Source organism: Callorhinus ursinus, unplaced genomic scaffold (genome assembly GCF_003265705.2).
Source record: "Callorhinus ursinus isolate GAN/ISIS: 27379988/994484 unplaced genomic scaffold, GSC_fseal_2.0 scaffold51, whole genome shotgun sequence".
NCBI lineage: Eukaryota > Metazoa > Chordata > Mammalia > Carnivora > Otariidae > Callorhinus > Callorhinus ursinus.
Window position 1 is genome coordinate 6,982,920 of NW_027397113.1, and position 27,551 is coordinate 7,010,470.

The 27,551-nt window shown below is 55.5% G+C and overlaps 1 protein-coding gene across 9 annotated transcripts in view; it reads right to left on the reverse strand.

Moving 5' to 3' along the window:
* The window catches only part of MARK2 (microtubule affinity regulating kinase 2), a 57,088-nt gene that overhangs the window by 2,475 nt on the left and 27,062 nt on the right, over window positions 1–27,551 (reverse strand). Inside the window, exons 1-18 of one of the 9 annotated variants that reach the window (XM_025878737.2) lie at window positions 19,144–19,521; window positions 14,200–14,379; window positions 13,947–14,000; window positions 11,028–11,076; window positions 10,648–10,713; window positions 10,489–10,559; window positions 10,214–10,270; window positions 9,295–9,531; window positions 8,470–8,589; window positions 8,265–8,364; window positions 8,074–8,186; window positions 6,744–6,876; window positions 6,260–6,438; window positions 5,859–5,956; window positions 4,697–4,858; window positions 3,806–4,063; window positions 2,750–2,776; window positions 562–606 (exon numbers count right to left, since the gene is read on the reverse strand). In XM_025878737.2, coding sequence (XP_025734522.1) covers window positions 562–606; window positions 2,750–2,776; window positions 3,806–4,063; window positions 4,697–4,858; window positions 5,859–5,956; window positions 6,260–6,438; window positions 6,744–6,876; window positions 8,074–8,186; window positions 8,265–8,364; window positions 8,470–8,589; window positions 9,295–9,531; window positions 10,214–10,270; window positions 10,489–10,559; window positions 10,648–10,713; window positions 11,028–11,076; window positions 13,947–14,000; window positions 14,200–14,334 — 1,904 coding nt within the window. In that variant the 5' untranslated portion in view covers window positions 14,335–14,379; window positions 19,144–19,521. Of the gene's footprint in view, window positions 1–561; window positions 607–2,749; window positions 2,777–3,805; window positions 4,064–4,696; window positions 4,859–5,858; window positions 5,957–6,259; window positions 6,439–6,743; window positions 6,877–8,073; window positions 8,187–8,264; window positions 8,365–8,469; window positions 8,590–9,294; window positions 9,532–10,213; window positions 10,271–10,488; window positions 10,560–10,647; window positions 10,714–11,027; window positions 11,077–13,946; window positions 14,001–14,199; window positions 14,380–19,143; window positions 19,522–27,551 lie in introns of those variants that run through there. The other 8 variants (XM_025878727.2, XM_025878729.2, XM_025878731.2 and 5 more) reach the window with 8 other exon arrangements.

The following is a 27,551-nucleotide window of genomic DNA, read 5'->3' on the forward strand; positions in this document are numbered from 1 at the left end:
CCCCCCCCCCCCCCCCCCCCGCCTGAGACCAGGGAGGAGAGCAGGAGGGTGCCCCGGAGGCGACAGTGCCGGAGGAGGGCGCAGAGGGAGGGTGAGAGGGGCGGGCAGCTGTGTGACCTCTGGCTCAGGGAGGGCAGAGAAGGGGAGGAGAAGCCAGGCCCTGGCAGGGGGCGGGAGGGTGACAGTTCCATGCTTTTCCTTGATGAGAGGAGGGTCAGGGAGAAAAGGGGAGCACGTGCTCAACAGCCCTGAGCAGGTCACAGACTGGACAGAAAGCAGCGGCTGAGGTACAGAAAGGTGAGCTGGGTGGTGGGTAGGAATCTGTAGCCCCAACCGCCCAGCCTAGGGCTCCTGCTTCCAGAAGGCACCAGAGCTGAGGAGAAGGGCCCAAACCTACTGCAGCTGGGGCATGGGGCTTCTCTGAGGAAAGGGAGGCCCCAAGAGGGTGGGGACAGGGCAGAACCACCGGAGGAGGAGCCAGGTGGCAGAAGGAAGAGAGCAGGAGGCTCGTGGCAAGCCCGGTGGCCTGGGCAGGGCTGGTGCTGGCTCCAGCCCTCTCACCTGAGCGTCTCCACTCGGTCTTTGCTTTCAGGTTCATTCAGGTTCCTCAAAAAACAGAGCGAGGGAGAGTTTAGTGCTGGGACCTCTCGCTCCGTCCACCGCCGCAGACCCAGGTGAGGGTGGGTCTGGTGAGGTGCCACTGGTGGATGAGCAGGACCCAAGCTCTAAGGCCCCATGCCTGTGCCACCTGGCAGGCCAACATGGCTCTGCGGCGCCTCACATTGGCCCTTTGCAGCGGGGAGCCCAGCACACGGGGCCGTCCCTCGCCAAGCTCCCAGAGATGTGTGCAGGGGAGAAGGAGCCTCTGCTCGGGGGTGGCGGGGTGGGGTGGGTGGGTGTGGATGTGCAGGCACGCGCATCGAGCACACAGCCACAGCATGAGGCAGCTCCCCCACCAGCCCCCAGCCAGGGCCTCACACTGTGAACGGGTCTTCCACACCAGAATCCCGGGGCCCCAGAGCCACAGTCCTCCTGAAGGGAAAGGGCTAGGCTGGGGGGCGCGGTGTGTGTGTGTGGGGGGGCGGGTCAGACAGAAGTCTCTCTCAGGAGGCTCAAAGGGCCAAGAGCTGGAACCGTGAGCAGGCCTGGGGATGAGTGCCTGGAGATGGGGAGGGGGAGAAGGGGCCTGAGGCCATCCATGGACAAGCCCGCCTCCCTCATTCTTTTAGAACGCCCCTGCCTGCCAGGCTGCCAGGCCATCTGCTTGTACAGAAGGGAGGACAGAGGGCAGGGCAGGGCCAGCACCTTGGGAGGGTGGGTGGGGAAGAGGTCTGGCCCCGCTGAGCGGCTTCTCCAGCTCCTGGCCGGAAGATGGGTGCCTGGAGCCGGGGAACTGGGGACTGCAGAGGAGGGCAGGGACGTGAGGAGGACAGAGAGCGGCAGCAGCACATGGAAAGGAACACGAAGACACAAGAGACACACGAGCGCACACAAGCGCACTGCGAGCAGGGAGCCCGGGCTGTGCGGCGGGGGGGGGGGGGGGGGGGGGGGGGGGGGGGGGGGGGGCCCTGCTGCTCTCCCCAGCCCCACCTGGTCCCTGCCCTGTGGGTGGAGGCGCCCTGTCGGGCAGGCCCCCACCAGGGCCTGGGAGTCAAGAGCCAGCCATACAGTGAAGAGCTGGGTGGGGAGCAGTGGGTGGAAAGGGGAAAGCCTAAGGACCCTGGCTTGGCCATTAGGTGGGTCACCAACGCGCCCGCCAGGTGTCCCAGCCCCAGCACAGGGCCTGGGCTGACAGCCCTGGGGAACCGGTGCTCCCAACCCGGCCCTTGGTCTTCAGCTTGGTATATGGCCCTCACAGGCTTCCAGAGAGAATGAGGATAGGGCAGGGGTGGGTCTGGCCCAGGAAGGAAGATGCCTGAGTGTGTGTGTGTGTGCGCGGGGGGGGATCTTCCACTGTTCTGCCAGGGCAGAGAAGTAGATGGCCCTGGCTTTAGAACATCCCGGCCCCTCGCCCTTTGGAAGCCACAGTCCCTATCCAGAGAACAGGGGCCCAGAGAAGAGGTGTGGCTTAATTCCTCCGCATCCCGCTGCAGGCGGGAGGTGTGCTGGGTGGAGGTGGAGTGGGCCTAGTTCTGCAGGAGCTGCCAGAAGGGGGTGCTGTGCCCACTTGTGAGGCAAAGGCTCCTTGGGCCTGGAAGCGTCAGACCGAAGCCTTGGGACCCCATTGTCCCTGTGGTACCTCCAAAGTCCTGCTATCCATAGGACAGGGGCAAGAGGTCACACGGCCCTGAAGTTCAGGGGACCAGAGAAGGGAAAGACCCAGAGACCCAGAATGAGATCCCATCCCAGATGCACTTGCAACCCTCATGGAGCTTCTTCACAGCGCATGCACAGACAGGGGAGAGGGCCAGGGAAGGAACCCAGGGCTTGCAACCAAAACCCAAACCTGGGGTGGGGGTGAGGAGACAATCTTAAAGGGAGAATTCCCTGAGAAGGTCCCCCGCGCCTGGGGACAGGCCCCTCATTTTCAAAGCCATCTGCCCTGAGTGGGCCGCCCAGTCAGAGGCAGTGTTCATCCCTTTAAGATGGCAGAGGGGCCACACAGACGTGGTTAGCAGATGGAGGCGGTAGCAAGAGCCAGAAAAGGGGAGTTAATGACGGAGGCAGGACACAGGACATAGACACACACACACACACACACACACACACACACACACATACACACACACACAGCGGGCTGAACGCCTACCTTCTGGCAAACCTGAAAGACAGATTTCTAAAAAAACAAACAAAAAAAGACAAAATAAAAAAAGAAATAAAAAAAAACCAACAAGACAGTATGTGGATAAGCAGGTGGGGAGTGGGCTTTACAGGTTCAAGGGTCACCCCATGTGTGGAAGAGCCGCTCAGCGAGACTAGAGTCCTAGACACCCTGACCTGCCCCCGCCCCACGCCTCAGCCCCGCGCTCTGGGGCTGGAAAGGGGCATGGCTCTCGGCTACTCCAGCTGAGTGCAGTGCGGCAGGAAGGGCGGCAGGCCTGCTGCTGCTTCCCGAGCTACGCGGAGGTGGGAGAGGAAACGGTGGGATGGAGACACGGAGCATCCCACCAGGCCCGACGGCTTGGGTGCACCCTCAGAATCAAAGCTGTCTCTTTGGGGTGGCTGGGGGCCAGGTGTGAGAAACCTCATGAAGAGAATCCCCACCCTGCTTGCCACCTCAGAAAGCATCAACCCACTAGGCTGCGAGGGAGGAGGCCAGCCGGGCCCCGCCCCGGCTACTTCATCTGCGGCCTTCATCAAGGCGAGCCCCGGGTAGGAGCACGCGGCTGAGGCCGAGGGAGCGACTGCAGCCAGACCGAACCAACTGGGTGGGGGGGGGAAGGAGGTCAAAGGGGGCGAGACAGAGGACTAGGAAAAACTCTCCTTGCCGGCCCAGCCTGGCTCAGGCCTCATGACTTTGCAGCTGCGTCACCAAATATAAGTTTCCATGGGAACCCAGGAAAGAAGAGGGGGGCTTTTATTTTAGCATCTGAGTTCACACTCTCCTAGAGAGGAGGCGGCATTGGCCATCTGCTCTCGGGGCCAGAGAACGAGGGCTGTGTACAGGAGCTGGGGAGAGCCTGGGAGGGACGGACGGGTCTGGGATCGTGAGGTGCCGATAAGGACCCAATTCCTTAGGCTTCCCAAGGCCTCTTCTAACCCCAAGACCCAAGCCTAGTGCCGGCAGTCCTCATTCCCCACCCCCACCCAGGCAGGTAGGAAGGCCTGGCCTCATTCTCTCTGCCACCCTAAGCCCCCTACTCACCTGCGTACAAACTTGGAAGTGAATTTGCTGAAGATGCTCCCCGAGGCCCCCCGCCGGCCCTGGCTGTTGCCAGAGGGAGAGGCTGGGGTCACACCGTAGGGCAAATTCTGCTGGTCCCGCACCTGCCGGAGCTGTCCAGCGTGGAAGGTGCTTCGACTGGACACACCCCGGGGGAAATTAGTTCGGTCTGGGGCTCCACCACTGCTGCTGATGTTGTGGGCGGAGGGGGAGGCGACAGGGACACGCTGGGGGGCTGTGCTGTGGGAAAAGAGGTGGGGGCGGAGGAAATGCATCAGGACATAAGCACGCCATCAGCACCGAGCACCTGCAGCACCCCGGGGTGGGAAGAGGGAAGGGGGATGCTAGGGCAGAGGCAGCCATCACAGAGGACACAGAAGGAAGGGGTGTGACCGCTGAGGACACGGGAAAGGGGAACATCTAGGTGGAGGGGGAAGGAGATGGTTTGGGGGAGGGAGGGAGGCAAGGGAGGACATGTGTGTGGACAGCAGTACAGGCCGGAGAGAAGTGGCTCCTTGGAGCTAGGCACACTGGAACCTCAAGGGGACAATGTTGACCAACCCTCAAGGATTGAGTCCCTTTGGTGCTGACTGTCCCTGGGGTCCTAAGGAAGTCCAGGAAGGCTCAGAACAAAAAGGCTTCCTTCTGGAGCCTCGGGATGGCTTCTGAGAGGGAGAACTGGAGGAAAAGAGGGGCATTAAGCTATTTTTTTGTTCCCTCTACTTCCTGACTGTAGGGGACAGAGCCATTTCTTGTGGCTAAGATGCCAGGAACAGAGCAGGACCCCCGGGTGGGGGGGGGGGGGGAATGTAGGGGGCAGGGGGTGGGGCAGGCTGAGGGCACCCGGTGCGCCAGCTGCCCCAGCACACTTGCCTGGGCCGCGGCACCTCACAGTTACTGTCCGTGGGGGGCAGCCCAGTGGCCTTGTTGGGGTGCACGGAGGCCGACATGGATTTCTGGTGCTGACGGGGCCGGGCCGCAGAGACCGCGGCGGAAGCAGAAGCCGTGGAGGCCCGGGACCCTGGCATGGTTAGGCTAGGAGACAAAAGCAGCGAAGAGGCCTGGGTTAGGGGTGAGTGGGGGCAGGAGGCTCAGGTTAGGAAGCAAGGGCAGGGCAGAAGGGCCAAAGCCGGGGGGCGGGGGGGCGGTGCGGGGCAGGGGAAGCCTTGGCAGGATGCAAGTCAGGTCGGGGGAGCAGCGATGGGGCTCCAGTCAGAGTTGAGGAAGGCGGGGCTGGGAAATGGGGGGCGGGTGAGGAAAGTGAGGCAGGCCAAAACCTGGGGGAGGGAACCAAAAGGGCAGGAAAGCCAACAGGAGGTAACTGCCTCCGGGTTGCGCTGGTCTCCTAGGAATTCTAAGAACAAGGATGTTTTGTCGACAGAAAGAGCAGGGTGTTGCTAAGGGGAATTTTCATTAAGCTCAGAAGAGGAGGAGCCGGGAAGGCAACACACCAAGAGATGCTGGCGATCAAGGCTAAGGGGGATCTGCTCTCCCAGGAACAGCTGGGGTCCCCCTCAACACATATACCCCTCCGGCGGGCAGCTCTGGGCTCTGCTCTGAGCTGGGGTCTCCCAAACAAAGCCTCAGGCGCTGATGCCGAGAGGAGCATGGTTGCCGTGCCCTGGCTGCAGTCAAGAAGCAAGAAGGCAGGGGCGCCGGGCTGGCTCAGTCAGAAGAGGTGTGACTCTTGATCTCGGGGTCATGAGTTTGAGCCCCACAATGGGTGTGGACATTGCTTAAATAAATAAATAACTAAAAAAAAAAAAAGAAAAAGCCAGAAGGCAGCCAAGATGACCCTGGAGTCTCCCTCGGTCCGCCCACTGCAAGCAGCAGTCCCAGGAGCACAGGGGAGAGGAGACTGGGGGTGAGGGGGGGGAGAGCAGGGGGGAGGTGCTGGTGTGTGGACAAGCTGGACTGGACAGAGCCAGGACGGAACTCCAGGGAGCAAGGAGGGGAGGTGGGGCTGCCGACAGACGTCACTACTGTGACAGATGGTTCTGGGGCAGCGTGGTGGGCAGGGCCTGGGTCAGCTCACCTGTCTTTGCCGTTTTGGATGGAGGCCTGGCCAAGGCTGGCCCTCTCCAAAAGTGGGGAATTCCTGCTTCGATTTGTGCTGGTGGAGAGGACGCTGTTCTGTGGGGAATAAAGGGCAGAGGTGTATCACAGAAAACCAAAGAGTTCTTCTGTTCACAGAACTGGCTTTCCCTCCGCCCTCCAGCAGGAGCAGACAAGGGTAGAGAAAAGAAAGGATTCTGCTTTTTCTCTTGGGGGAGGCTTTCTACAGTAAGCCAAAGTGGCCCGGGAGGTAAGATACAGCGGGCGGTGGGTGGCCAGAGGGAGCTGCCTGGAGGGGGCTGGCCCCACTGCAGGAGGGGAGCTGGGTGGTGGTGAAGCAGGAGTGGGGCTGCCCGGTGGGGGACCCGGAGGGATGCTCACCGTGGAGGGGGTGGGGGTGGTCTTCTTCCTCTCCAGGCCGGGCAGGGGGCTGGCAGGCACTTTGGCTGTGCTGCTGGCCTTCCGCCCTGACTCCCGGTCCTCCTCAGGCCGCTTATTCTCTGCGTTGTTACTCTGCGTCTTCTTAGAGTAGGAATTAGACGTGGGAATGGCAGGACCAGCTGCTGGGCCAGAGGGATGGTGGGAATGGGTAAGGGTGAGGGGCCCACCGAGTGCCTGACTGACACACACACGCACACACGCACACACACACACGCACACACACAGTGCTTTCCTACAGTCTTGCCAGCAGCTTGGCAAACGCCATGTCACAGAGGGTGAAGGAAGTTAAGTGGCTTGGCCTATGACTAATAAGTGACTGAACTGGGACTGAAACTCGGCAGTGTCATCCCAAGGCCCCAGAACCTGTGTCCTTTCAGGAGAGGGGTTAGTCCCCACCTGCAACCCCCACCCCCTAAGCACTCACCCTGGTCACTGAAGCGCCGCTGCTTGGGGTTGGCCGAGACACTGCGCTGTACCTTGTGGGAGGGGGAAGGGGCACTGCTATTGGTCAGATCAGCTGAAGGCCGGGGCTTCAAGGTGATGGTGTCGCCCTCCAACTGCAAGCAGAGAAAAACAGGGGCAGAAGTCATTGGAGATGCGTACAGATGGACCCATGTAATTACACACAGTCCCGCCTGACAGGAAGCCACCCCAGACTCACACGAGACATACTCCTGCAGGGTCCAGGTGTACCTAAACACTCTTGAGACACATATGCCCCAGCGCAGATCCTGACAGAGCCAAAGACACCCCCCGCCCCGGCCCCCAGCACACCAAAGACACCCTGCCCCCAGAGAGGGATATACATGCCCCGAAGAACACACATTCATACTCAGAGACCACACCCTCCTGCCCCCAACTAGATACTTCCTGAGCAGGCTAAGGTGAGAACCGAGAGAGGGAGCCCAACACTACCAGGGGGAGAGCAGGGAGGCCAGGAGTGCATGTAGGGACATGCAGATGGTGAGCAAGACCCCACTCCCACACAAACCCACGGACTCACATACAGACATGGTTACCCAGATGGGGAGAAGAACAAACACAAGAACTCCAGATGAACAGAAAGGAGGATGGACATACACGCACACAGATACCCACAGCCAGACATAAGCACTAGGCAGAAACCACACAAAGACTCAAGACTCCTACTAGAAAGGCACAGAGACCTACACACCCAAATACCCAGAGACGGACACTTCCAGATGCAGAAGGACACAAACACATGGAAACAGACACAAAGACTTCTAGATCAACAAAGAACTGATCCTGGGGCGCCTGGGTGGCTCAGTCGGTTAGTGTCTGCCTTCAGCTCAGGTCATGATCCTAGGGTCCTGGGACTGAGCCCCATGTCTGGCTCCCTGCTCAGCGGGGAAGTCTGCTTCACCCTTTCCCTCGGCCCCTCTCTCCCCACACTCGTGCTCTCTCTCTCAAATAAAATCTTTAAAAACAAAACAAAACCAAAAAAAGACAAAGAACTGATCCAGTCTTATTAACACAGAAGGGGCCAGATCTACTCACCCACATGGAAACCCAGGCCCAGGCCTAGACCCCACTAGCTTTCCTATCCATTCCATGAAGGAGACCAGTGAAAGCAAAGGCCAGAGAGCCTTACCCACCAGCGCTGAAGCTTAAAATTTGTCAGCAAAGAGCACACCTACTCAGAGAGGAGCTTCTGCCCTCAACGGGTACCAGAAGCACGGGGGTGCTAGTGACAGCAGAGCTGGCCGGCAGGGGACAGAGCAGGGGGCACACACCTCAGAGCTCTTGTAGCCCAGGAGCAGATAGGTGGCCATCACCTCGTTGTACCTCTGGCCCACCAGTGAGTCCTGGATCTCTTCCCGTGTGTAACCCATGGACACCATCAATTCTGCACAGGGGGGGACATACAGTTAAGGCTGGTCCTCAGTCCTAGGGAGTTCAAGCTCATAACTCAGCAGAGCCTCACCTGTCCGCCGGGGGTCCTTGTAGTCAGGGAGTGGCTCCACATAAGGCTTTAATTCATCATCTTCGTGACCCACATTCATCCATCGATCTTTCATGATTTGCTGGGGAGCAAAAGGAAGGGTATGGGCAGGGAGGAAGGAGACTCAGCTTGGAGGTGTCCCTGGGAACCCTGGACTTTCCAGCCAGCTGGGCTCCAGGCTGCTCACCTCTAAAGTGCCTCTCTTGCTGGGGTTGAGAATGAGAAATTTCTTAAGCAGGTTTTCACAGTCCGTGGACATGTAGAACGGAATGCGGTATTTTCCCCTCAGTACCCGTTCCCGTAGCTCCTGAGGTAGGAGGCAAATTTATTTTATTATTTTTTTTTTTTAAGTAAGCTCTACGCCCAACGTGGGGCCTGAACTCACGACCCTGAGGTCGAGTCGCCTGCTCTACCAACTGAGCCAGCCAGGTGCCCCAGTAGGAGGTAAATTTAAATCACCCCAAGGCCCAGGGAAGAAACCTGATAAAAAACCTTTAGCTCCTGAGAGCTAAAGACTGACCAGGCAGACATACATGAAACATGGCAGGAGGCAGAGAGCCCGAGACAAGGCACCCCACTAGAGAGGCACTGAGGTCAATACCCTGTGCCCATTAGCTTGACCAGCCCGAGGCCTGCCATCCCAAGCCCCTTGGAGGGGTGAACGGACAGACAATCTATCCCATCCCTTGAGGAAAGAATGGAGGTCATTACACTGGGCACAGAAGACCCCGTGTCCGCTGCTACCCTTAGCAAGCCTGTCTCTGAATCTCTGGCTTGGGGAAAATGTAGAGGTGGCAAGTGTGAGAGAGGTCAGGGGTAAGACCAGAGGCCGAGAGTGGAAAGGAGAGACAATAAAAATGATCTAAGCCTCGGGCGCCTGGCTGCCTCAAGTCAGTGGAGTGTGCGACTCTTGATCCTGGGGTTGTGAGTTTGAGCCCCATGTTCGATGTAGAGAGTACTTCAAAATAAAGTTAAAAAAAACCCAAACAACTAAGTCTTCGATTCACTCCACCTTGAGGTTCTGTCCATCAAAAGGCAGGGATCCACTGACCAGTGTATACAGGATAACTCCCAGGCTCCATACATCCACCTCGGGTCCATCGTATTTTTTGCCCTGGAAGAGCTCTGGGGCAGCATAGGGGGGACTGCCACAGAAGGTATCCAGCTTGTTCCCAAAGGTGAATTCGTTGCTGAAGCCAAAGTCTGCAATCTTAATGTTCATATCAGCATCCAAGAGCAGGTTTTCTGCCTGGGAGGTAAGATGGAAAATGTCAGGACCAAGCGGACCACAGTAAGCCACTGAACAGGAAGGAGCTGGGTGGGATGGGAGCACAAACAGGAAGCCATCCTCAGCCTCAGGACTTTCTCCACCAACTCCAGGGCAGGCCTTCAGTCACTGTGAAGAGGCTGGGCTGGAGAAGGGCAGCACAGGCTTCTTCACACAGGCAGCCGCAGGCGGGGGGCAGGGAGGGGGGTTCTGGGGGCTCTGCCACGTCAGGCTCGGGTTAATCGCAGTCATGTCTGCCAGGACTCGGGGGCCAGGAACCTCCGAGGGAGTCCACACTCTAACATCTCAGGGAAAGAGCTGAGCGAGTGCGCACCCACAAAGCAGCTGTGGGTCAGTCAACATTCTGCCCTCGGTCAGCAGCGAGGCTGCCTGAAGGTGCAGAACCTGCAATGCTCCCGCGACGCCTGGGAGCCCTGGAAGATGACGTGCCCAGCAACGAGACCCTCTGTTCGCTGGCTGGAATGAGATCCAAGTCCAGTCGTGAGGCCTGTGTCAGAAGCAGCCCTAGGGGCTTCCTCATCATCTCCAAAAAATTAAAAGCTAGAGTTTCCTTGAACACTCAGGGCCTGACGGTTATGTCATTGGTGACAGAGGGTGAACAACCCAGCCCAAATCAGACACAGGGCACAAGATTGTACCTTACCTTTAAGTCTCTATGAACAATAAACTTCTGGTGGCAGTACTGCACAGCAGACACTATCTGAAAGGAAGGAAGAAGGGTTAGCCCAGTGGCATCTGAGGGTGGGCCATGGGGCTCGCGGACCTGTGATCCCGTGACCTAGTTCTAAGTTGCCACAGAGACAGGCAAAGCCCAAAGGACCCTCCACAGGCCTAAGTGAGAGAGGCAGCTCCTTCTTATATGCCAAATCCCAAGAGGCAGAGGTCGGGCCCATACTCTGCAAAGGGAGCCACACCCACCTGGCGGAATTTGGCTCGAGCCTCTTTTTCTTTCATCCTGCCATGAGCCACCAGGTAGTCAAACACCTCTCCTGCAAGACACAGGGGTGGGGTCTAGGTCGGAGCTTACTGGGGCTGGGAAACGGGAGGGCACACAGGAAGAGGCAGTCCCACACCTACCTCCACTGGCATACTCCATGACAAGGTACAGAGTTTTCTCAGTCTCGATCACTTCAAATAACTTAACTACAAAAGAAAAGGCCAAGTCACCAGTCAGAGAAGTAGTAGGGGCCACACTCTGAGGCCCAACCTGAGCAGAGGCATCCTTGGGACAAAAGCCCCCTCCCCTCCTCCACGAGGGCAAGTTCCTCTCATGACAGCCACACTACTCAGGACAGCCCAGTGTGCCAGAGGCAGAGGTAGATTTTGAGCTGGGCTTCCCCAGAGGCATCCTCAAGGACTCCAGACTCTAGCAAATAGCATGCCTCGGGGAGGAATACAGGCTGGGAAGTGGAGCCGTGCTGTGGGGGAAGAAGGAAGGAATGACATCTGGTTCTCACCTATGTTGGGATGATTCAAAACCTTCATTATTCTTACTTCGCGGAATAGCTAGAAAAGAAAATACCAAGGGTCATGCTTGCTTAACTTGCTCCCCTCAGGTCCCCTCCAAACAGAGCCACTGCTAGGATTCTTCTCCCCAAAGAGAAAACAGGCAAAGAAATAGGGCAGCTGTCCAGGTCACTCAGACCTGTCACTGATGGCTGAGAAGTGGGTGAGGGGGAACGAGAGCAGAAGCGTCAGCGGGAGGAAAGCTGGGTTCCAGCGACTTGTACCCTTGGGTTCAGCATCTGGATAGACCAGCCACGTGCCCTCTGTTGCAGTGTCCCCAAATCCAACCCCCAAACAGCAGACGGGTTTGGCTGGGTGCCTCTGAAGGAGGGAATGTAAGCCCATGTACATGAATATTCAGAACCAGGGCTGCTGCTAAAGTTCAGTGACAAAACAGACTCCAGCTTGGGGTGTGTGCGTGTGTGCGTGTGTGTGTGCGCGTGTGCGCGCGCGCGCATGCTGGGGGGGGGGAATCCGAAGGGGGCCCCCAACATCTTCTGGTTTACAGAAGTCAGAGGGCTCTGCACTAGTGGGCAGGCCCTTCTCTCCTGGGCCTCTGGGGCGGTGACAGAAGCAGCCGCTCCTATATATAGCTGATGCCAATTTTAATCAAACCCACCTCCACACACTCACGCTCTCTTTGTGAAACAAAATCAGGGACTCCAAACCATGTATTTGCATAAAGAAAGATGACAGAAACGAACTCAGTCCCCTCTGCGGGGGCCAGAGAACTGGAGGTGGGGTTTTGGTAACTTCCAGGCCTCACCATTTGCACAAAGAGCAGAACTAGTTGTTTATGTTATGTTTTGGGTTTTTTTCTGGCAGGGGGAGGAGAGGTCTGAAGACCTAATTCAGGATAGAGTTTATGGAATCAAGTGAGCACGGTTTTTCCCCTTAATGAGATCCGAGAGCTTCTGTGAGCTGGATAGGGAAAGAAGAGACAGGCTTTCCAATTTTCGGGAATCTGATTCTGAACTTGGCTCCTTTTTCTTGTTAGAGCCCAGGTTTCTCTTGCCGCCTTCTTCCCTGGTCCAGCAGTTGTCTTGGATGAAGAGGCAAAAAATCCTGGACACCACCTCAGGGGTGGTAAGCAACTGGGAAGTAACACTGAAATGGGGCCGGAGGCAGTGGCCAGGGTACCCCCCCCCCCCCCCCCCCACACACATTCCCCCCGGACACCCGCTGGCCTGGAAGGGGCATTCTCCTGGGAGAACAGTGGAGTTTTCTGGGCTCAGCTGAGAACCCTGAGGGGGATAGATTCTTCACTATTGTCCTTTTTTACGGATCACTGCTGGGATCAAATTTAACTAGAGCGATTTGGCCAGAATCAGATTGGCCTTGGTAACAGTGTGTGTTAAAAGGCTTTTAAAATGGCTACATTTGTCGGGCACTGGTGCCTTCCAGCCGGCTGGTCAGGAAGAGGCAAAGAGAAAAAAGAGGTGGGAAATAAGACGGCCTGGCTGACTGTGGCAATTACCATATGGTAAGCTGGACTGCACCAAAGACCAAATGGCCCACACCAAGCTGGCTTCCACCCCGCAGGGTCTGAGCCAACATATCAAGAGTAGCCCTCTTTCCCTTCCTTCCGGAAAGCTCTAAGCAGGAAAGCCCTGGTGATGACAGTAGTGTTTCCTTTGAACCAAAGAACGCTGAGGGGACCCCAGGGCTAACAAAAAATAGGAAACACCGTGGTTTTGGCTGCCGGTGTGTCAGGGCACCTCAACCTCCACACTGCTAGTCCGTGAGTGCCTCTCGCAAATACCAGCCCCCAAACCTAGTCCCAAGCCTCCCAATCCCACTGTAGTTGACTATCAGCATGAGGTCATGCCCTCTCCTGACTCAAATAACACAATGTGCTCATGGAGAAAAAAAAATACTCAGTCTCCCTCACGACAGAAAGAACTAGGTGAATCAAGGTTAGAAAATCTGAACCAGGGTCAGGGGGGTACGAGGGCACAAGGAAATCTGACTGACCTAAACAGGGGCAGCTTTTTGGGAGCCAGATGGGAGATTTCCTCCTTCCCCTAACTGCCAGAACCCAGGATGAGGAGAGAGGGCAGAGAGTTTCCAGTTCAACATCAACCCGTCCCTGGCAAGCTGTCCCATTATGCAAATCGGAGCCTCCTTTTCAGGTCCCCACCTGCTCTTCATAGTTTCCCAACCAGGGGGCATGAGTTCCCACCCGAGGAGCTAGCTAACACAGACCCCAGTTTCCCACCGTAAGTCAAGGAGGGAAGGAAAAGTTCAACTTCACCTAGCGAACAGTACATGCAAATGACTTGACTTTTAGCCAAGAGGAGCCTAGAAGTGAGAAAGCAAATCGGGAGTACCTGTCCTTCATCTGCACAAGCTGGCACGGCCTTGAGACCGTGGAGTTTAGCTCCTAAAAACTGCAGTCTTCCATACCCACAGCCCCTAAAACTGTAGCTGGCACAAACGTGGTGGCAGGCCTCCCTGCCTCCTCTTATCCCTGTACGTCTAGAGCCACTCCTTTGGATCATTCCAGATCTTGGAGTCACCAAACGCATGTTTCTAGTAATGGCTACGAACGTGTGTTTTTGCATAGGGCTGGCCACGGGCCAGAAGATAACAAGATGCAGGAAGTAGGTCAGATAGATAGGCCAAATGGTGGGGAAGGGCAGAAAGACTTTGAAAGAGCCAGTGCCTGTGGCCGGGAAGCCCACCCAGGAGGGGTCAACGTGGTGGACACGATCAGGGTCCCATAGGGAGCAGAGCCATGGAGCAGCGGAGACAGTGAAATGACCAGAAATTTTTAAGTTAAGGATTCAAGGGCAGGCCCACCTGGGGTCAGTAGATCACTGACCCCTGAAGAGAGGTTTAGAAAGGAACAGAAGGTGCTGTGTGCTTACCTTCTGGAGGCTGGAGGAGTTCAGCTGAGTCTTGTCAATGATCTTCACAGCTACCTGCACAGGAGACAAAAAGCCCCCGATTCCCTCTCTGAGCAGGCTGAACCCAGGACTCAACTCCCCCTCCTCCTCTGTATTTCCACCGCCTTCTGCCTCCTCCCTCTCAACACTTCCATTCGACCCGACGGCATTTCCACCTGACAACAAGAGGGTGGCTGCGGCAGCTGTCCCACCGCGCCCAGCCCCCAGAGCTCACCTCCTTCCCGGTCAGGATGTGCCGGGCCAGCTTCACCTTGGCGAAGTTACCCTTGCCAATGGTCTTAAGGAGTCGGTAGTTGCCAATGTGGGGCTGCTCGTCAGCAGAGGCGGCTGAGTTGCGGCCCCGCAGCATGTTGGACTTACTGCTGGGCTTGGGGTCGAGGTGTCCCAGGGTGGGCTGCAGGGTGGAGACAGGCACACCTTTCCGGACGCCGCCCTGTCAGGTCCCCACTCCCTTGCCCTTAGCTCTCCACAAAAAACCCAAGAGGCTGGGGGAGTAGGGGCGGACTGCAGGGGGCTGGCAGGCAGGCAGAGGATCGGAAGGCAGGGGGGAAGGAGAGGAGAAACGAGCCAGTCTTCATCCCAAGAGAGCAGAGCGTACAGTCCAGTCCAGCGCGCCGTGGGTGTGGGAGCTCGGGACCTGTGCTGTCCCACCCGCCGCTTGCGGCAATAACCCAGCAGCCCCTCGGCCTCCTGTGGGCGAGCGCCTCCTGCTGGCCTCCCTGCAGCCTGTTCACGCCAGGACAAGGAGGCGAGGCAAAGTCCCAGGAGCCCAACAGTCAGGATTACTTCAAAGCACTCATCACCATCCAACACGTCACCTTTACTTTTATTATCTATCACTTTACATTCATTTGTTGTCGATCCCGATAAGAATGGAAGCTCATGAAGGCAGGCATACGTCATTTATTCACTGACACATCCCAGCACCTACACGATCGGAGTCAGGACAGATGCTCAATGAAACTTGTGCCGTGAACAAACTCAACAACAGGGTCTGAGCAAGGTGACCATCTGCCCTCAGACAGCCCGTCGCTCGAACAAGGGTGTGACAAAGCAGCAGTGATGGCTACGGCACTGAACAGCTACAGACACGGAACACAAAAACCGTACGACCCAGACGAAAACACAGGTTTACATGAAGACGTGCATGCTCCTCAGACGACTACACAGAGTTGCTAGTGAGCCGGTGGCTCTGCTCCTCGGTGCACACCTCAGAGGAATGGAACGGACATCCCACCGATGTGCGTTCGTAACATCCCACGCTCACAAAAGCCCCAGAGTAGAAACCACGCCCATGTCCATTAATTGAGAAATGGAGAAACACACTATGGAAAAGGCACACAGCGGACTCTTCGTCGGCAATAAAAAGCAGCGACACCTGCTACGACATGGAAGAATCTTGAAAACAGGATGCTAAATGAACAAAGCTGGTCACAAAGGACCACACGTTGTATGATTCCATTTACTTGAAATGTTCAGACTAGGCAAATCCACAGAGACAGATTAGTCTAGGACTGAGGAGGGTGGGGATTTAGGGGTGACAACTAAGGGGTGTGGGGTTTCTTTCTGTGCTAATGAATGTGTCCTAATGAACTGTTGATTGTGGTGATGGCTATATCACTCTGTGAATTTACTCAAAGTCACTTAATTGTACACTTTAAACGGGTGAATTGTGTGGCATATGAATTACATTTGAATAAAAGTGTTAAAGAGTCTGGCCTAAGTCTCATTTGGAGCCCTGATTTACCTCTCAAAGGGAAATGATGCCTGATGCCATATGGGACAAAGTGCTGCCAGAGCCTCATCCCAGAACCAGCCAGAGCTACCTTGGAAACTTCAAGGACATAATGTGGAGGAGAGCAGGGTGACCAGAAGTGTGAGTCCAAGTTCTTCCTCTCACGGCCCCTTCGGGCTGGCCTGTCGTGAAGCCCTCCACAACCACAGGGAAAAGAAAGGACTTGCCACGCCACCCAAGGAACTGTCCAGGGTTCCTTGCAAGAAGCTTGCTTCCCTCATCAGATGCTTTCCAGGCAGAAAAACAAGAACACAAAGCAAATAGCCTGCTGACGTTTCCCCCTTCTTCCTTGTGTCAACGGAGGGCCTTTCTTTCTCTCTGCATAGTAGCTGCTGGCTGGTTGGGGTAAGTGGTCTGACTCAGATCCCAAAAGCTCACGGACTTAGGCGTTTGAGGGAAAAAAAAAAAAAAAGATCCCATGCACATGGTCGATTTTGAAGGCAGAGCTTCCTGACATCTCAGCAGAGTCCCTTTTAACCTCTTCGCTCTTTAGGGAATGTTCTCTCTCTCCTGCGAGTCCTCACCACCCCTCCCAAGTCCACCAAGTCCCCAGGGCCTCTGCTGTCTGCCCACCGCAGCCCACAAAGCTCTCTTGCCCTCTGTGCTTCCGACACCCTGTTGCTCACTTACCTCTGGCTGGTCCTCAGTGTTTGCTAGATCAGTAGATTTTCAAACACCTGCTTTTTACCCTTCCAAAGCAACCCTAGGATTCACACCCCTTGGAGAGAAGGGCATTCCTAGGCCCTGCGGGTACCTGCCTTGGGCTCAGTCTACCAAAGGGTACCCTGAGCCCCCTCCAACAGGGTCCTGAAGGCCAGGCCTCCATGGCCTACCTCTTCTCAGCCCCATCCTCCCAGCAAGTGCTGCTAGACTGCCTACCGCCCTACCTGGTCTGCCTTAGGGGCCATGAACAGGGAAAATCTTCCCTCTGCCCCAGCTCCCACGAGAGGAAGATGGGTGGCAAAGTGTCCTTGGCAACCTCCAATTCACCCCCTAAGTTTCTTGTCACTCCCCTCTTTCCTGAGGATATGAACCAAAGGCAGCAAGAGCTTGGCAGTCTCCAAGCCCTCAAAACTGTTAATAGGAATTTACTGTTGACTTGAAGATTTGGGCCCTCTGCCCCTCTGAAGCCAAATCTGGGAATCCTACTGCCCTTCCCGACCTCTGCTCTGCGCCTCCCTCTTGGTGCTTCTGGCCCTCAGGGCTGGTCTGTGTGGCCCAGCAGGACAGCACTGCCCGTGAGGCTCAGCGGACCTCAAGCACATCAATAACCACAAGAGGGGCTCTGCCATCCACCTCCCTCCTTACAGGGGTACAGAGGTGTGGTTTAGAGTGCAAATGCCAGGGACAAACTGCTAGTGTCCAAAACCTAAGTCTGCCAATGACTCAACACATGCTAACTCTATTATTATCAACACCATCCTTAAGAGGGAGACGAGATTATTACAAAGGGGGAAGGAAACCATCCAAGAGAGGACCAGCGCAGCGCGACCCCACGCACCTGTGTCAGGAGATGGGTCTAGTGGGTGCCAGGGAGCTCTGTCTAGCAGAACCACGTTCAAGTCCTGACTCCCCCACTTATTAGCCTTAGTTTCCTCGTCTGTAAAGTGATAAAATATTGCCTACTTCACGTTAGGTGAGAGAACACATGTCAAATGCTTTATCCAGTGCTCAATGAAGAGCAACCACTATTATTTTTAGTTCCCAAATACTACTGTCTGCAAAGTCAAAGGTCCCTCTGTCAACAAGACTTCCACCTCTGAGTGGAGCCCTCCTAAGCCAGCGGTCGCCCAGTGGGGGCCAAGGCCATAAGAGATGTTCTGGCCCTCCCCACTGGAGAGGGGTCCAGGCTGAGCTGTGGACGCCCTCCCCTCTGGCCCATGTTGCTAGCCTGCACCAGCACTTCTAGCCTCCACAGGAGGGGACCAAACAGGGCAGCTGTGAAAGGTTGGTCCCAAGCCAGGCACCCGGAACAGAAAGAGAGAAGGTTCAACTTGTCCAGGACCCAGAGAAGCAGGGAACACTGGCCTGTGATCCTTGATCCTCCGGCTCCCCTTTCAGGACTGAAATCACCCAAATGTCAGGACTCAAAGCCCGAAGACTGTAGCCTTTCTCTCCCTCCTTTTCACCTCTCCTCTGAGACACTTCCCAGAGCAGGCATGTGGGCCAAGGTGAGGAGAGCCCAGGGAAGCAAACAGAGAAAGGGAGTGAAGAAAGGAAAAAGTCTCCAGCAGAGAATGTTTCTTGGACCATGGTCCCACAGGACGTGGCTGCCCTGAAGGCTGAAGTGGAGGTAAGCGTTCAAAGAACCCTTCAGAACCGTCTCTTCTGTGGTCCTCACTAGGCCCACTCGGCCTGGATCCAGATCTCACCACCAGGTTGGGGGCTGAGGACCGGCTGCCCTTCTGGGCCAACGAAACAGGCTCTGGCTAAAGGCCCACTCTTCCCTCCACCTCCGTCCTCCCTGTTCACAGTACGAGGAACGCCGGACATTCCCAAAGCCCTGGCCCACAGCACACCACAGTCAGACCCTACAAATCTGAGGAAGTCTGTTGCAAGCTGCCAGCACGAGTCTCAGGGAGCCTTCAGAAAGAACAGGGGGTCACCCTGCGAGGCCATATTTGGAACCGATGGCAGACCACACAGGTGACTTAGCAGGCCTGACTCAGAAGTGGGATGTGAATAGCTTTGGAGGCTCAACAAGAGAGGTGCAATATAGGACCCGGGGAGAAAAGAAAGAGGCTTCTATCTGGCAGGCCCTTCAACCTGGGATCTCCAAACTCAGCCTTAGGCGTGTTGCCAGGTTCGCCAGGAAGACAGCCTCCACCCCTGAGGCCCAGCGCTGACTCAGGTAGGCAGGGCCCCTTCCCTAACGCTGGGGGCACCTACCAACAGTTCTCCCCTAGAAGAGCCCGTGCTGCGGGGCTCTGCATTCAGGCCTGGCCTCAAGTGTCCTGAGACTTCCCCAGGGCTGGGAGGGGTGATAGGCAGGTACTCCCCGGCCAGAGGCAAAGTAAGCCTGGGCACCGTGGGAAGAAAAGGGTCCCTTGGGCAGCGGCCCAGTGCACCCGCCCCAGATCCCAGTCTCCCCTCGCTGGAACACCTGAGCACCGCCCCCCGCCCCAGGGCCTCCACCTGTCACCTGCCCCCTCCTCTCACTCTGGGTGCGCCTGCTGACTCAACCTCTGGGACTCTTCTTCCGGCATTTGCCCCCCTTCCTTTCCCAGCCAGTGCCTCTTTCCATGAATTTTACTACCTGTGCTAGTGCCTGGCTCCACTCAGCAGTTCTTTAAAGATCCTGTGTTTGGGGTGGGAGGGGAGAGGAAGGGGGGCAATCCCACAGCAGAAAAGGGGAAAACATACCCGGCTGGAGAAAGGGACAAGGACTACCAGCAACTTCCATTCAGCAGAGCCCACAGCAGAACCTGTCAGGCAGCGAGGGCAAAGTACAGAGGCCGGCAAGAGCCTGGCCCAGGGCGGGGGCTGCCGGCTCTGCCAGCCACCCTTACTCAGCCGAAGCAGGCGACACCTTCCACCACCTCCTCAGTGAAAAAGAGTGAGGCAGCCAGGCCCGAGCGGCTCCTGCCTGGGAACCTGGACTGTGTCGCAACCGAAACCACCACTAGCAGAGAGAGACCGGGCCTGGCAAGGAGAGCAACAGGGACAAAAAGCCCCACAGCTTCCGGCAGGCCAGGGTCTGGTGGCCAGAAAACGCATGCAGTCCCAGGACACGACACCAACACGACACCGACACGGGAGCAAGGTGGGAAGAAAGGGGCAGGCAGGCACCGGGAAGGAAGGGAGACAGAGAGAGAGGCGGGTTTAGATCAACTTCCTTCTCCCTCCCCCTCCCCCTCCCCGGAAGTGGGCTGCCCCACCCTCCCCAAGGTGCTTTGCTGGGTAACAGCTGGGAGAGGGTGAGGAGGCTCTGCTCCGGCCAGGGCTGTCATAAAGTCCTTCTCACCCTCTCCCGCAGCAGGTGGGACCTGGGCGGAGCGGGGGGGGCCTCCAACTGGCCGGGAGGAGTATGTGTGAATCAGGCCGGCTGACCCGGAGGAGCAGCCTTGCCAAAGACCAGCCAGCCACCCATGCGACAACAAGAAGGGGGTTAGGCAGAAACCAGCAATCTAACAGTGGCAGACGGACCTCCTGCTTCACAAAAAGCAGTGTTTACCTCCGAAAAATGCACATTCCACTTATACACAAAATATTTTGGATGTAATTTCAGGGAGTTCAGGCACCCTGTGAAGCCCCTTTAGAGGTCGATGGGTTCTAGACTAAAAACCTTTGTCACTGATTGAATAAGACATTGAATTCTAAAACTTGCCCCAAAGATGGGGAACCAATCAAATGTCCCTCTAAGTCCCTTCCAGCCCTGATTCTGGGAGTCCATCCCTAGGTTCCCGCCAGCCTCCGACAAGTCTCCATCACCCCCCCTCCCACCCCAACAACACTGCTTTACGAACTTTGAGGGCCAGGGACAGCAGGGACGCTGGTCTTCACACCTTCCTCCTGCAAAGCTCTCCCGTCTGGGCATCTGCTAACTCGGGGCGACTGGAGCTCTTCCTTGTCTGAGTTCTGCGTTCCGGTCACGCCTTTCTTCTGGCTCTTTTCTTCTGGCTCTACTTCGAATTCATTCCGTATCTCTAGGCTAGGCTCTTTCCCACTAAGCAACTCTTGAAAGATCTCATGCTGGTAGGCCATAAACCCCTCTAGGGAAGGGCAAAGCCTCCTCTGTGCCCTCCCAGCACCTGAGCAGATACCAGGGAGACCATGCCACTCAGCGTTTGCCTTACACAGGAGCCCTGATCAACACATTCGACATTTCTGACACTGTCTTCTGCTGCCACATATTCCCTACGTTCTCCACACCTGTAGGTAGCATCCTCACGTCACAGATGAGAAATTAAAGCACAGAGGTTATGAGACTGGCCCAAGATCCCACAGCCTCCCAGCACAGAGCTGGGACTGGAGCCCAGGGCTTTTGTGCCCAGGTCAGCACTCGGCTGTTCCTCACGGTCCCCTTTGCTGGCTTCCCCCGAAAGAAGATAAGGAAGCGGGGCGGGAGGTGGGGGGTGGGGAAGATGCCTAGGCCAACAGGAACGCCAGGGTCTGGCTCAGGCCAGTGTGTAGGGCTGCTGTGAGGACGTACCCAGGGGGTCCCACGGTCACCCCTCTTCAAAGTGGGCCCTGATCTCAGTGCAAGAGCTTAGGGTTTATTCTGGACCCTGGGCTCAGGCTTGCCTGCAACCACCTGCCCCTTCACTCAGAGGCCAGAACAGGATCAAACGGCTTCATTTTTCCAGTCCCTAGGGTTCTGCAATGTGACAGAAAGGTTGTTTCCTCAATCCTGTTTGTGGGAAGCAGTAAGGGGTTTTGTAAACTGAGGAAGTACCGAGCACTGACCACAGAGATGCTGGGGAGAAATGGGTAGGACTGAGCTGACAAGTCACATGGCCGTGGCAAATGGCTAGTTCTTTAACCCTTCCTCCTTCACTGCATCCAGGAACCCTCTCTGCATCCTTTAATCCTGAGCAACTGTCACTCTCAACTGCCAAGAGTCAAGAAACCCGAGGAGCACTGTGGGTAGGAGAGATCTCATAAGGCTGGGGGAAGCAATGACCAGTGGAAATGTAACCCCCAAAATTAACTGTGATGGCTCCCCCCGGGAGACCCTCACCTTCCCTTAATACAGTGGTGCAGAAGGGAGGTGGAGCTGTGTCAAGAGTGTCAGAGGGCTGCTCCCTCCTTCTAGCTGGGGCAGATGCCCCCTGACAGAGGACACCTGCAGAGCTGGCAACTGAGGCCTGAAGCCCAAAGCAGGTGGGTCACCTCATGCTAGCTTTTCGAGCTGCAAGCCTTACCCCAAGGCAGGGGGACCAGCACTGCAGCCTGGGCCAGGAGGGAAGCAGCCTGCAGGCCTCAAAGCAGCCACGGCAGGAGCCAGCACATGCCTGGGAGGACCAGCAGGCAAGAACTGACCTGGAGTGTGACCAGAATGGAGCCAGCACCTCCAGCTCACTCCCCTGCATGCATGGACGCCACAATACAATGCTCACCCCTCATCTCCTGCCTTCTAAGCCACTTGAAATGCTGGGCTCTTCCTCAAACAGAGTGGATTCTACTGAGCAACCAGAGGTTTACCAGCTTCCAGTACCAAATTTCGTCCCTGAGAATCTGCTCACTGGGGTCTGGTCTCTATCTCAATCCCCAATTACTGTTGCTAATTCAGCAAACCTTTGTTGAGTGCCTACCTCTGGAGGCAGGGCTAGTTGCAAAGTTCAGAAAGATCTGGTTCCTGCCTTCTAGAAACTTAGAAGAGGGAACTGTATATTATATTAGACTCACCACAGTATCTCTGCTTACTGAGTAAGGGAGGCAGGACAGCATGACAGAGCTCCGGAGGCTAATGGGCCTGGGGTGGGAGCCTTGCTTTTGCTCCTTACTAGGTCACTGAGCACGACTAAGATTCCTTGACTTCTCTAGATCTCAGTTTCCTCATTTGGGACATGCGGACACCACCTGTAACAACTTCACAAGATCAGCATGAAGACGAAACGAAAAACGCACGCCAGTGTGGGCCGCACTGCCCCGGGCACGGTGTTTCCTGTGATCTCGCTTCTCTTTCGGATAGGAACCTGCTTCCCATCTCAAGGGGTCCTCTAAGCCCAGAGAAGAGCTATCATCTCTAAGAACTTGACAACAAGCACCAGTGGAGTAAAGCTGGTATTGCTTCTGGAACAGAGAAAAGTCAAATTTCTAGCATGGCTGGGCTGTCAGGCAAAAAGGACCCTCTTTCCTAACTTAAAACCGCTCTTGCCAAGAGGAGCGGGTGAATAAGAAGGCAGCCAGGCCTCTGGCTTCTAAGCAGCCCAGAGGAGGAGGAAGGTGTGTCTGCTTTTCCTCTCCTCGTGGGCCCCTTAACTCCTTCCTCCCAGAAGAGGTCCAAGAAACAGCCGACATACCAGTACCACATGGTGCCAAGGGCTGGGGGAAGCTCACACTGCCAGCCTCACGCTCTATTCGGCGCCGCCCGTACCAGTGGGTTACTGTAACCATGGAGACCAACAAGTTCCTCCATATCACAGGAGAGAGTCAGCCTGCCAGCAGCCCAGGGCTCCGGGGGAGGCAGAAGGCAGCCTGCAGCAGAAAGGTCTGGCTCACTTTACAGAGGACTGTGGGGAGCTGATGGGAGCCTAACCAGTGCAGCTGAGGTGCCTGGGCCTCCCTCTTCCTTCCTTTGTAGTGTATGTTTTTATTCAGCACATTGGCTGGCTGTATACCGTGCAGGAGCAAAGGGCTGGAGTCACAGATCTGCAGTGGGACCCCAGCTCCGCCACTCCGGCTGCTGGGTGGGGAACAGCTCAGAAGTGTGGTATGAAGAGTCACACAGATGCACACGCACTAAAAGCAAGGCTCCAGCTATCATGTAACATCTTCTTTTAAGGGATCCAGGTCAGTAAACACTCTTACCCCTAGTTTATCCCAAATCCTTTTGTTCGAGGCATTATCCAGACATCTTCTTACCAGAGAGTGATCTCTCCCTTCTCTGGATCTCACAGCACCCTGTCTGGACCCGTTCATGTCTTCCGACTGACTCTGTGTCGCCACGCCTTGGCCTCCTCAAGCTCTGAGAGGTCAGAGACGGTGTCTTGCTCACCCTCGTATGCCCTTAGTACCTAACATTTAGTACCTGCACCCAGCTGGCCCATGGTAAAACACTTGAGGAATAAAAACGGTACAAGTTTTTGATCCTTACAGGCACCCCCTCCTGGAAGGAGAGACAAGGGCAGAAGGAAGATCAAAGCCTCTTGCCGCAAGACCCTTTTCTCCTCTTTCAAGACAGTTGTTGGTTCCGTCTGGCCTTCCCCCTAGACAGTGCGGTAGGGAGGGACCCGGGTCTGTCTGATTCATGGCCCACAACAATGCCTCTAGCGCAGAGCAGAAGTCTGCAATCACTACTGAATGAATAAATGTGTACGGAGGAATAGATAAGAAAACGTGCAGGGGCATCTTCATGACGGTCTTTGGGCCCCACGCCAATACCCCGCATCTGTGCCCTCTGCAGGCAACATCCAAGCGGGTAGGAAGCCACAAGATCCCCTCGCCGAAGGACAGGGGGCTCCTATGGAGCGTTAGCTCCACGAACAAACTTCCTCAGGTGGTGAAGAGGCCCTTGGTGCTCTCTTCCAACACAATGCTGGAGGCAAAAGAAGTCACCAAGGTGGACTGGAGACAGACTCAGAACACAGGCACAGTCAGGGATGCGAGGGCTTATGCCCCCACACTCCCGTCCCTGACCCCCTCAAACAAGCCCAAGCCCCCGCCTTTCATCTTGGGGGGGGTCCTCTTCACTGAACTTCCTGATGCCCAACAACCACTGGGCCCTCCCACTTGAGACTGCTTTCTGCCTCTCCACATTCAACCTCACAACTGCTTTGCTATCAAAACCACTGTGTCTTGCTGTGACAATGCAAGGCAGCGCGGGCCATTCTAAGAGCTACTGATTTGGGGGAGTGACAATGACTTGTAGGAGACATTTATGCTTTGCCACACTGAGAGCTCAGCTTTCATATTTCCTCCTTGAACTGATGTAATGACTGTAAGGCCCTATCATCCCTAGAACGCCAACAAAATTCACCCATACACACCTGCCTCCTGTCCTGCTGCACAAATCGGCTTTCCCACCCTGCCCCCCACCCCTCCTCAAGCTGCCTCCTGTTACAGAAAAGCAAAGCAACTAAAAACGGCAGCTGGGGAGCTCAGTTGACTCACCCAGCATAATCATCTCCTCCTAGAATCTCCCATCTTCTCCTGGGGTTTTTGCCAACACAAAGTAAAAAAGAAGCATGAGATCTTTAAAAATAAAAACAACAACAACAACAAAACCCACAAAAAACCTCTCTCAGCATTTATGCAACAGCCTTTCTACCTGAGTGCAGATTTAACCCTTTGTATTTGCCCTTTCCAGCGTGGTTTCCTTAGAACGTCCTCATGCCGAGGAGCAGATCCAGCTCCAGGCTGGGAAACAGGCCTTCTGGGTCCTCTCCAGTTCCAGCTCCACACTGGAAGGTGCTGAATAAGACATGTGCCTCCTTCCACTGCATCCTCCTCTGGAAGTGGAAAAAAAGACTGCCTCCCTAGTCCTCCGGCCTCAAAGCGGGTATTGGAGGAGGAGGAGGAAATATCAGCACACACACGGGGACAGCGCTTGCCGCCCCGGGAGCTGTGGCCAGAGGTCGGAGCTCAAGCAGGGGAATGAGTGAGGGAAACCACCTAAGGTCATCACTGTCCTCTCACCTCAGAGCAGTCCCCACCTGGCCGGGCTGCAACGTGGCCGCCCCACGTATGTGACCATTACAAATCCAACTGGCCACTCCGCATGAGCAAAGCCCCCGTGAGGCTGCTCCTGCTCACAGGCGGAGGTGTCATCTTCCTCCGAGCGGGTGAGTGCACCTGAGTGGTGGCACTGGCTGTTTCCAGTGCCTCCTGACAATGAGTCCAATCGGCTAAAATTGAGAACTTGGCCTCACTCATCCCTTAGAGGGATCGCAGGAGTGAGTGTAGCTCTCAGACAACCTTTCTGGGTGGGAAGTGGTGCCTCTGTGTGTTTCTTTTTGTCTTTGTCATTTGGTACCCAGAAGGACAACTTACTTTTCCTAAGAGATGCTATGACTACAAACTAATGAGAATACTTCCACAAAGCACATGCAAATGTGCTGCGGCACACTGGTCAAGAAATCCCCAACTTACCAGAAGTTCCATCTGGAGAAGAACAAATGGTGGCTGTGTCTTAGACCCGCTCACGAGGGCCCACCATTGTATCTGAAGCAGTACGTTAACCGCACTTAAGATTTAAACCATAGCCCAGAACGGGAAAACTAACTCAAGAGTTCTGCCTTGGGACATGTCTTTGCTCCCCAAGCAGCACGGGCAGCAGTAACTGAGGCTCTGTAACCTTCAAACCCCGGGTGAGGGCCTAAAACAAGGGGACTGGAGCTGGGGGAGGGGGCTTCAAAGCATTTCGGGTGGCCGGGTAGGAGGCAGGGTATGAGGAGAAATGAACCCAAGCAGAAGTGAGGAATGAGGCTGGAGTTTCAAAAGGAATTTTGAGTGGGTACTGCCTTACAGGAAAGAAGGGCTAATTCTGGAAGACCACTCTAGCTCTCTCTCTTCCAGCTAGAGAGAGAAAAGGGAGCCTGGGACAGTCCCCTGATTTATCAGGGGCAAATGCTCCTTAGAATGATCTCCCTGCTCGGCACCTGAAGCCAGGGATGTGCTTCCCATCTACCTCACTGGGCCCACTGTGGCCTCAACCCTGGGCCAAGGACAGAGACTGCAGGACCCTGTTATTAAGTGGCCACGGTCTGGGCAGGTGGCCTTGGCTAGCTGGTCAGATATTTGGAAGAGGGCTCATTCGTCTGAAGTTAGGTGGAGAAGACTGGAAAGTTTCTCAGTGAGACTGTGTGTATGTCAGCTTCTGCTTGTAGGCCTCAGTGTCCCCTAAAGCCAAACACTGCTCATTTTCTGGTGGCAATGGCAGCTCTACTCAGGACGCCCTAGTTGTTCGAGCAGTTCATCTAGGGAGCAGAGAGGATGGTAAATGAGAAGACATTATCCATTAAAAGTGCCTTCTTAACAAGCACTTTCTAATAGTTAATTAATCTTTTCAGAGAAAGTCCTAGGAAGAGTCTGAGCTTTTTTTTTTTTTTTTTAAAGATTTATTTATTTATTTGAGAGAGAGAATGAGCGGGAGGGGCAGAGGGAGAGAGAATCTCAAGCAGGCTCCACACTGAGCGCAGAGCCCAATTCGGGGCTTGATCTCAGGACCCTGAGATCTCAACGTGAGCTGAAACCAACAGCTGGACGCTCAACCAACTTGGCCACCCAGGTGCCCCTGAGAGTCTGAGCTTTCTGACCTCTGATATGAACCTGGGGACAGGGGTCTTCGGTACGGATTAGCTCAGCGCTGGTGGAAGCCCTCTGGAACTAGAACCACCACTTAACAGGTGGTGCTGGGGAAAAAGGGGGCCACTGCTGGGCACTGTTAAATGTACTATTACACAGACTGCAGACAAGAGAATGCTGGTTACTTTGACGGAGACAAGCAGCCAAGTCTCTAGCTCATCACCTCCGAATTCACCTAGAGAGGGCAGGGAAGAAGGGGTGCCTACAGAGGCAAACAGATCCTCCCCAACACATCCCAAAGGGCAGCTCTAATTACCAATAGGCATGGTGGCTTAAATAAAGATCTGAAGACTGAGAGAAAAAAACCCACCCATGATACCTCTGATCAGAGGAATCTAGCTGGGTAGCAGGAGGCCACTGCTACCCATTCTGCTGTTCTATCTAGTCCAAGCAACCACCACAAAGACCCCACAGGCAAAGAAGGGTTCCTACTAAGAGAAAACAAAAGTTATCAAGTCAGAATTTGCCAAATATCAAACCCCGTCCAAAATACTTAGAACAATGCCTGGAACATACTAAATGCTCACGACATGCTGGCTATTATTACTCTAATTCCATATGCTTTCCCAGCTTATTCTGTAGGTTACCAGAACAAGATAAGATTTTTGGCTTTAACTTCTTTACCTAATGCTCACCACAAATGCTCCACAAATGTTCTCTATCTCCAAAAAGAGATGGATCTTTTCGAACCGGCCTGGGAGAGCTCTTGAGATGAAGAGCAAGTTCTGCTCATCTGTTGGCAAGGCCTGGACTTGGACTTGGGTTTCTGGCAGAGCCAGCAAAGGCTCCAGCGGCTCAACTGT